Genomic DNA, 9,729 nt, shown 5'->3' with positions numbered 1-9,729 from the left:
CACTAAGTCTCTTGTCTCTTGCTGTGACTTAGCCAGTTGTTCTTTTAATTCCTGTTGGACTCTTTCCATTCTTTCGATTCTTTCATTGAACTCAGCCTCCATTGCCCTAGCTTGTCGACGCGTTCTATACGAAAGCGTGATTCCAGATTTGAAGTGTTGTGACTGCGAATTATATGATTCTAACCTTAGCGAATGATTATGGGATAGATATATGCAATGAATGAGTGCATAAATGAATGTCAATCATGAGAGATGCAAGAAATGGAAGTTGATTTCAAGATAGCCCCTATTTAGGCATTTCATTCATCAAAAGAGTTCATTACAAAACATTTTTCCATTTTGGATTCAACCATTACACAAACTTCCTAGCTATATCGCCGTATTTCTTTACTCGTGCTAAGAACTCTGATATGTTTGATCTTCGACTTGGAGGGAATTGGCAAATGAGAATTTCAGCTTCTTTCGATAATTGTACCATGTGCATGGCTACCCCATGAACTTCATTGATCAAATAGCTAAGTTGCATTTCTTTTTCTTGGAGGCCCTCTTCGTAAGCGCGAACGTCTCTATCATACTAACTATCTTTTTCTTCCAAAGCCTTCAAGAGAGTATCTAGTTGTTGTTGACGATCTTGCAGCATATCTTCTAACTCTCGTATCCTTTCTTGTAGTTCTTGACGTTTAGATCGACTAGTCATTACCTCGGCAGACACAGCTTCATATTCGGTGTTCTTCTTCCTCAGTTCTATCATAGCTCGCGCAGCCTTTTCCTCATCTTTCTTCGCTTTTCCTTTCCAAAATTCCATCCCGCCTTTAATGTTGCTTATTTCTTCTTTCCATTCTGCCGACGACTTGCCCAGCCCATTATTTTTTATTGTGACTCTTAACTTTTTATTTTCCAAATGGAGATCCTTTAAGTCATTTCTCAGGACTTCAACTTCTTTTTGCACTTTCTCGGTTCTGGATCTTTCAATCTGAACGTCGATCTTCAATTGATAGTTTTCCTCTTGAAGAGCACTGAGGTCCCGAGACATCTTGGCCTTTTCTCGCTCAAATTCTTGTCTTGCCATTTCTAGCTCAGACGGCATTTCCCCCGAGAAAGGATTCTAGACGGTGTAGTTCGTTGACGAGATTTGCTAACTGTTCACTCATTGCTTTCTCCATATGTCGTAATCTTGGGTGAGGGTATCAGCATATAGAGCCAATTCCATCAGATGAATTTTCTGCCAAGACTTTGCAATGTCTCGGACCCTCTTCATATACCCTTCTCCCGCAAAAGCGAACTCGGACTGTGCTAATCCTCCAGTGGCGGGCATGAATTGTCGCGAAGAAAATTGCCTTTGGACTAATAACGGGGCATATCCAACTCCTCCCCATAATCCGATTAGTGGTACCCAATCTTGATTTCCAACCTTGTATAATAGAACCAAAGGGCGGATCCACGGTGCTCTCCACGTTATATCCTCGGCGCGAAGGTTCTGAAAAACTGAGACCCAATGTTGTTCAGTGACTTCCTTTGGCCATTTTTTTTAGATAAGCTTCCAACGGGGCAAATGTTTTTGAAAACATATGGAACGGTGTGCGCTCTACTTTTCAGAAGTGACTCAAAATCCAGACATTTAGTAACTGCACGCATCCGATAAAGCGTCCCTTCCCTACCTTCCTACAATTGTTTAAGGATCTGAAGGTCTCGGCTAAGATAGTCGGGACAGGGTTAATTCCTTGCTTTAATCTTTCGAAGAAATCTACCACCACAACTTCTATGTGTCCAAGGACTTTCGGGAAGATGATCAAACCGTAAATAGCCAAAGTAAATAGATTCACTCTCTTCAACATGTCGGGATGGTTCAGAACTAATTATCGTAGGGAAGACCATGGAATGCAAATGGTTTCATTTTTCTTCTTTATCTGTTTTTCGGCCTATGCGTCAGTCATGTCTGTCAATTTCATTAACTTTTTCTTGAAGGTCATCGGCTTAGGCTTTTTCACATATACTTTATATAATTACGCATTTTTAACACGAAGCAAAGCAACGTACTCCTCAATAGTCGGAGTCATATCTTCTAGATTGAAGGTAAAACATTGGTAAGCCGGATCCCAAAATCTGACCATGGCTTGAATCAATCGTTCGTCTACGTTGACAGCAATCAAATTGGCTATGTCTCCATATCTCTTGGTGAGGATACACCTAGTGTCTGAGTCCCACTGATTCCAAACCCGGACCAAATCTTCAAGGTTATTCTGGCGAACATTCACAGTTACGTACTCGGGCAGATTAGCAATACATCCCTCCACTAGACTATCCCCTTTTTCTTTCTGAGTTTTTAGAGACCAGTCCCGAACCACGACATTCTTCTCGGTTGTTTGTATAATTGACTCTTCCATTAGAAACCCTTTTTTTGGCAACCAATCTCTAGTCAACACCTTCCTAATCGAAATGCCTATGATGCATGGTGAATAATAAAAATAAAAACAAACAGACTTGGTTAGTAACCACAACAAATATAATTTGAGAAACAAATTAAGCTACCCGATTCAATTTTCTTGCATAAATAGAGAAAATGAAAGGCAAGAGGCACTTTCCCCGTGTACTTATTTGGGTGACTATTAATGGACAGAGGTTCGGCATAGCTCTAATTGGGTGGCTCGTATGGTTTACTATATGCGGTTTCAGTTCTAGATAGGTACTCGAATTTTCCGTACTGTCATGTACTAAAATTAGTACGAAGCCTCAGTCGTAGCCCATCACAGGCTCACGAGTTCAATTCAAGGGATTACATTTACTTATCCCTATGCGGAGGGACAAGTTAACTCACGAAAGCATAAGTCATATGTAACCCGAAAGTATTCACTAGCCTGTGCGGAGGGACGAGTTAACTCACGAAGGCGTAGCGTTTACTTTCACTTAAACGGACGGAGCCCGAGTAGAGAGCTCATGTTATGCAAAATGCGAGTGCACGGTCTGTAGGGAGAAACTCACAAACCTTTACGTTTTATTTGAAAACTAAACTAAAACCATACAACTTAAAGCTGAAAAGCAACAGGTTAGAAAAGTATATACAATGCAATACGAATGCATGATTTTTCAAAAACACAATTTTGGAATCACGCCTAAATATTAATTTGAACAAAAAATTTTGAAAATTTTGACAACACGTGTTTTATTCGATTCGACACTCAAAAACTAGTCCCCAGCGGAGTCGCTAGCTGTAGCGACGTGAAAATATTTAACTTTGGGGTCGCTAATTGTGGCGATCTAGTGAAAAAGTTTGAAAACTGAAGTTCGATTTTGAAATAAAAAGGAGTCGCCACCGATCCCTTTTTTATAGGTGTGATCGGACACCAATTAGATCTATTTTTTAAACAAAAGAAGGCTGAGTTTAGGTCTATGTTAAAATCCAGAGAAAAATTAGGGTTCGGGAGTCGGTTACGCGCGAGGAAGGTATTAGCACCCTCGCGACGCCCAAAATTGGTATCGTATAAACATGTGTTGTCTTGATTTTCAAAAATACGAATTCAATGCAACATTTAGTCGTGATCCAATTGCAAAGACGAGAAGTTTTAGTTTTAGTTTTTTTAGTTTTTGAGAAGGGTATATCATTTTAACACGAGCTGATAAATTTCATCCAACATAGCGATGAAATTTACGACTTAATGTTAAATCGATACATTGCCTTGATTATTGAAATTGATTAAAACATGGGAAAGATATTTATAAAGTGAGAATTTTAAGTAAATCAACGATGCAAATAATGACATTATTAATGCAAAATATTAACATGAACACTAGAGCATTAGAAAAAAAATAACAATGATATTTACAAAAGAAATAATAATAAAAAAACAAGTCATGAACAAATATAAAATACACTTAGTAATAATAATATAAGATAATATGTACATAAGATAATATGCAAAAATATAATACATGACATATATACATGACACATGAAAGTATAATGCCTAAAAGATATATGTGTAATAATACTAAATATATACATACTAGATACACATAGTATAAATGAACATGTGCAATATATAGTAGGAACAATATAGACAAGGAAAATACATTTATATACTAATAATAATAAAAGATGTATGTACACCAAATAATAATATATAAGTGGCAATAATGAAAATAATGAGTATAAAAATGAATAATATGACATACGAAAATAACACAAATAAAAGAGTATATATATATGTATAATAAAACATGGGTACTAATTATGTAATAAAATATAATAATATATATAGTATGGTATTAAAACATAGATATAAAAACATAATACTAAAATATACATATAATATATAAAGGTATATATATAGTAAAGTATTAAAAATTTTGTGCAAGATATATATATAATATGATGTTAAGAGTATACATATAAAATATAATGTTAAAAGTATGTATGCATAGTGTAAAAGTGTATATATAATATGACATTAAAATATTTACATAACATATACATATATTGGAGATAATGATGTCAAAGAAAACTATTATAATATTGCATATATATATCTATATGTATATTTAAGGACATATAATGAGACACATATTAAAGTTAATGATAATCAACAATGATGACATAAAAACATATACATATATAACAAGGCATTCACTATGTTAACAATTATAATGGTGGTAACGATATTAAAATACAATATAATATAATAAAAATACATCATATATATAAATCTATGTACATAAATAAAAGTATACACTATTATAATAATATAACAATATTATTAAAATACCAAAAACAAATATAATAAAGATATTGAAATAAAAATAAACCTATACGTGTAAATATATACATATATACTAGAACAAATATATATAATAATAAATATAACAACAATATTGAAAATACATATATATATATATATAACATAATATTTAAAAGACATATAATAAATACATTTAATATAACAAATATAAATATTATAACAAATAAAATACAGAAAATGAAAACAAGTAAATTAAAAATAAAGCAGTAAATTAACCAAAGGACTAAATTGAACTTAAAACCACATTTTGGGGCAAAATTAGAAATAAAATAGCAGGGAAGGACCAAAATTCCACGCGCGCATAACTTAGGAGGGTTAAAACAGCAAATATTCCCTTTCACCAAAATGCTGTGCAGCACGGAGGGACTAGATCGCAAATCAGATTAAATTTTAGGGTCGATTTATAAATAAATATAAACCTGATTTAAAACAACAAAAATGCGGAAGGACCGATTGCACAAATATCCCATTAAGTTAAAAATACGCGGATCCTGAAGCGTGTTCGGGTCGAATCGGGTCGGGCCAAGTAAAACGACGTCATTTTTTAGTGTAAGTTTGGGCACCAAAACGGGTTCGTTTTTTTTTGTTATTTTTATTTTATTATCTTATTATATTTTAATATGTATGGTAGATTAAAATAGGTTAAAAAAACGAAATAGAAATAGGAAAAAAAATAATCACCTTCCGGTTTTAGTTTCTGATTCTTTGATCTAAGATGTTCTTTTTGCTTGGCTGCTATTTTTTTTGTGTCTAAGTACTGAAGGAAATGCTATTGTTGCTTCATATTTGAAATGGTTTGTTCTTATTTCTTTTTGTTTTTAAAACTGACGAAAAAAGGAACCCCCTTTTTACATTGTATGTTTCGATTATATACTACTCTCTTCTTACTTGCTGTCTATTCTCTTTTAATGCTTGTAGGGGATGGTGCAATATGGAGGACGGTGGAGCGGTTGTTGAGGCAACGTCAGAGGGCATGGGCCCGTCAGAGGGTTGGTGGGGGTGGTTGCGGCGCTAGGCAGGTTTAGGGTTTCAGAAACTGAAACCCTAATGTCTAAAATTGGGCTTCTGGGCTTGGGGTTGAGTGTTTAGGTTATAGGTAGATTTGGGTTTAGGTGGGTTGGGGCTGAATATTGCAAACGGGCTTGTGGGTAACATTGGGCTCCGAGTAGCTGATTGGGTAGGGTTTGGATAATGGGCTTAATGATTTGGGTAATGTATTGGGAATGGGTTTGATTTGGGTTAAGGTTTGGGGGGTTATTGGGTCTGATGTAAATGGGTTGAGGTTGGGTTAATGTTTTGTTGTATTGGGTCCAAAATTGGCCTGTACACCATCGACGAGCAGACATGCCTTAGATTCAAGTCGATTTGAAGATCAATGTTGGAGATCGAAGAAAAAGTAGTTTAAATTTTAGTTCGTAAATTCGTGACGTCCAAAGTTATTTTACGAAAAAAAACTTAAATTATAAAAGAGGAGAAAAGAAAAAGCTTTCAATTGATAAAAATAATGTAAACAGAAAAAAAAATATAAAATCAATTTAAATAATCTAATAACTTAAATAAATAAATTGAAATGGAGTGCGAATGTAGTGTGAAATGAGGACGGCTGAATCGAAAATATGCTCAACAATTACAGTACAAAACTTGTGATTTTCGTCCTTACATGGTTTGGTCAACAAAGGAATCTCTCATAAAAAATATCGACGAATCTCTGTCAATTATTAATCTTTTGTTATCAAATTCCCAAAAGAATATATAAGTTTAAGAATTTATATTCAATATACTCAAACTAATTTATTGTTTTTACAGGGTGTTAGTGTGTGATTTATTATCATATACAAATTTATACACCCAAAATATAATAATTGTAAACCTAAAATTTTAAAATAACAAATAAAAATGGGTGCTGGTGAGGTTATTGTGGAATCACAATCATTTTCAGAAAATAATCTTGTGTTTGATTTTTAAATAATAATTTTTTAATATATATAACTATAAAAAATAAAAATATATTAGTTATTTTTAAAATAAAGATATTTTAATAATTTTATAATTGAATTAATATCAGATTGACTCATGATAATCCCTCAATAAGTAAATTTTTCTAAAAAAGTAAAAGATTTAATTTAACTATTTTTAACCCCAGATTAATAAACAATTAAAATTGAATCTCTTTAAAAATTAATAATTTAATTTAATCTTTTTTAAATATAAGCTTATCTCAAGTCTCTCCAAACAAAATTTTTACTGTTACCTTGTTGGCCAATTAAGCTTAAAATATTAATATTAATTATAAGTAGTAAAAAAAAAATTGGTTGTGGGCGAATAAAATTGCTTGCCCACCTTTCTCCCCAACTCTACAAAACCATTAATCTTAGTTGACAAAATACTTAGTTTTGTTAATTTATCTCTAATAACATTATGCCATCTCCTAGGCATCTCAGAATATTATATATGTAGTAAAAATTATTAGAAGAAAAAACAAAAATAAAGTATAAATAAATGTAGTATTCACGTCAGGTGTCTTAATATTTTATTTTGTGATAACATGTTGGGGTGTTCCATTACTATGTCCATTAAAGAAAACCAGAACTCAAGAACTTGGCCTGCAAAAAACGACGGATTTGCCACCAAATTTTCTTCTTTGCTTTATCGTATTTGCATCATCAGCCTTATTTCTATTCATCCGAAGAAGAAACAACTCCGTTACAGGCAAGCTCCCTCCAGGACCACCAGGATGGCCCATTTTTGGCAACATGTTCGACCTAGGCACCATGCCACACCGGACGCTGACCCGCCTTCGAGACAAGTATGGTCAAGTCATATGGCTGAGGTTGGGAGCCGTTAATTCCATGGTAATCCTATCAACGAAAGCAGCCACCGAGTTCTTCAAGAACCATGATCTCACCTTTGCTGAGCGCCACATCACGGAAATCATGCGTGCCCACGGTTACCACAAGAGCTCAGTGGCTTTAGCACCATACGGTTCATACTGGCGCGTGCTGAGGCGGTTGGTCACAGTGGATATGCTGGTCAACAAGCGGATAAACGAAACGGCTTGCGTACGAAGAAAATGCGTTGACGATATGCTCGGGTGGATCGAAGACGAGGCGAGTAAGATTCGAGGAGAGTCGAATAGGAATGGAATCCATGTGGCTCGTTTTGTGTTCTTGTTGAGTTTAAATTTGCTTGGAAACCTTATGCTGTCGCAAGATTTGTTCGATCCAAATTCTAAGGAAGGGTCTGAATTCTTCCTTGTTATTCTGAGGCTAATGTCATTGTCTGGAACTGGAAATATAGCAGATTATTTCCCCTGGTTGAAATGGCTTGACCCTCAAGGATTGAAAAGGAAGATGAACAAGGATCTGGGTAAGGCCATTGATATCGCCTCAAAGTTTGTAAAGCAAAGAATGGAAGACAAGAAGTTGAGTGAAAATAATAAGAGGGATTTCTTGGATCTGTTGCTTGAGTTTGAAGGAAATGGCAAAGATGAACCAGCTAAATTATCTGACCAAAACCTCAATGTCTTTATCCTGGTACTTCCCTTACTTATTGAAACTATATGTCATATACTGATTTTCTGACAAGTTGCCGCATGTTTTGGAGCAGGAGTTACTTATGGCAGGTTCAGAAACAACAAGCAGCACCGTAGAATGGGCATTGACTGAGTTGCTTTGCAATCTAGAAAGCATGGTTAAGGTCAAAGCAGAGCTTAGTCGTGTTGTTGGACCAAACAAAAGCGTAGAAGAGAGTGATATTCAGAACCTTCATTACTTGAACGCAGTGATCAAAGAGACATTCCGATTGCACCCTCCAATCCCATTCCTTGTCCCAAGAAGGGCAATGCGAGACAGTGAATTCATGGGATATCATATACCCCAAAACACACAAGTTTTTGTAAATGCTTGGGCAATCGGAAGGGATCCTGAAGTGTGGGATGACCCTTTGTCGTTCAAGCCCGAGAGGTTTATTGGGTCGAAAATAGATTACAAGGGCCATAACTTTCAGCTGATTCCTTTCGGAGCTGGAAGAAGGATGTGCGCAGGTGTGGCACTGGGTGAGAGAGTTCTTCACCTTGTTTTAGGCTCATTGCTTCACCACTTTGATTGGGAACTTGGAGGCAACGTGACCAAAGAGACAATTGACATGAGAGACATTTTAGGTGTGACAATGAGAAAACTAGAACCACTGCTGGCAGTTCCTAAAATGTGCTTGAAATCTGCAGATTAAAGTAAAGTGGGATATTATTATTACATTTAGATGGTCAATTTGAAACCTTTTGCAAGTTTATTATTTGTATTAAGCATCTGATGCATACTTTGTATTTCACTGTTCTTTTATTTTTAGCAAAACTGTCAGATAAGGATTGTTGAAATGGTAAAATAAATTTTCACTCAGGATCAGCATTTCTTGAATGGAACATTGTCTATAAAGCTTCACTATTATTTGGATCGGGTGATTACAACAGTGATATTATTTTATTTTATTTTATGTTGCATGAACATTCAATTTCTTATGAATTATTCGATAAGTTTGTATTCAACTAGCATTGCCACAGCATAAATTTATTGAATCTAGTCTTGAAAGTCGCATGCTTTCTCCCCCTGCATCCCGTCATTGTTTTATGTTTGGTATCAAAGCATTCAAAGTCATAGAATTAATGTATTGAACTAACAACAGTAAAAAAGGTTGAACAACTTATTCATCAGCATGTAATCGCTTGATTGATGCCAATACTCTGATAAGGCCAAGGCAACCCATTGTAACAGTAAGTAAATATTCTTTACAAAATGGCTAGCATTGACCCAAATTCATTAACCATATAAACATTGGGAAAGGCTTGCTCTAAACAAGATGCAGTGAGTTTGACATAAGCACACTCAACGTTCATTGTTCCTCAACAATGGGAAGAATTTCTCTTCTTTCTTCAAGACTTTAA

General features: G+C 34.9%; 1 protein-coding gene across 1 annotated transcript; it reads left to right on the top strand.

Annotated features, from left to right (window-relative positions):
• Window positions 1–6,689: 6,689 nt before the first annotated feature.
• LOC107947791 (cytochrome P450 76A2) lies at window positions 6,690–9,205 on the top strand. Its single transcript, XM_016882314.2, has 3 exons — window positions 6,690–6,699; window positions 7,311–8,326; window positions 8,400–9,205. Exons 1-3 carry the CDS (start codon window positions 6,690–6,692, stop codon window positions 9,018–9,020), a joined length of 1,647 nt encoding a protein of 548 aa, XP_016737803.1. The 3' UTR covers window positions 9,021–9,205.
• Window positions 9,206–9,729: the final 524 nt, after the last annotated feature.

Source organism: Gossypium hirsutum, chromosome A04 (assembly GCF_007990345.1).
Source record: "Gossypium hirsutum isolate 1008001.06 chromosome A04, Gossypium_hirsutum_v2.1, whole genome shotgun sequence".
Classification (NCBI taxonomy): Eukaryota; Viridiplantae; Streptophyta; class Magnoliopsida; order Malvales; family Malvaceae; genus Gossypium; species Gossypium hirsutum.
Note: the sequence above shows the minus strand (reverse complement) of the source record. Positions and strands in the feature narration are given on the sequence as shown.

Bases quoted from the DNA above. Each gene is read 5' to 3' on its own strand.
- LOC107947791 (XM_016882314.2), top strand. The intron at 8,327-8,399 runs GTACTTCCCTTA...GTTTTGGAGCAG, and splicing joins ACCTCAATGTCTTTATCCTG to GAGTTACTTATGGCAGGTTC.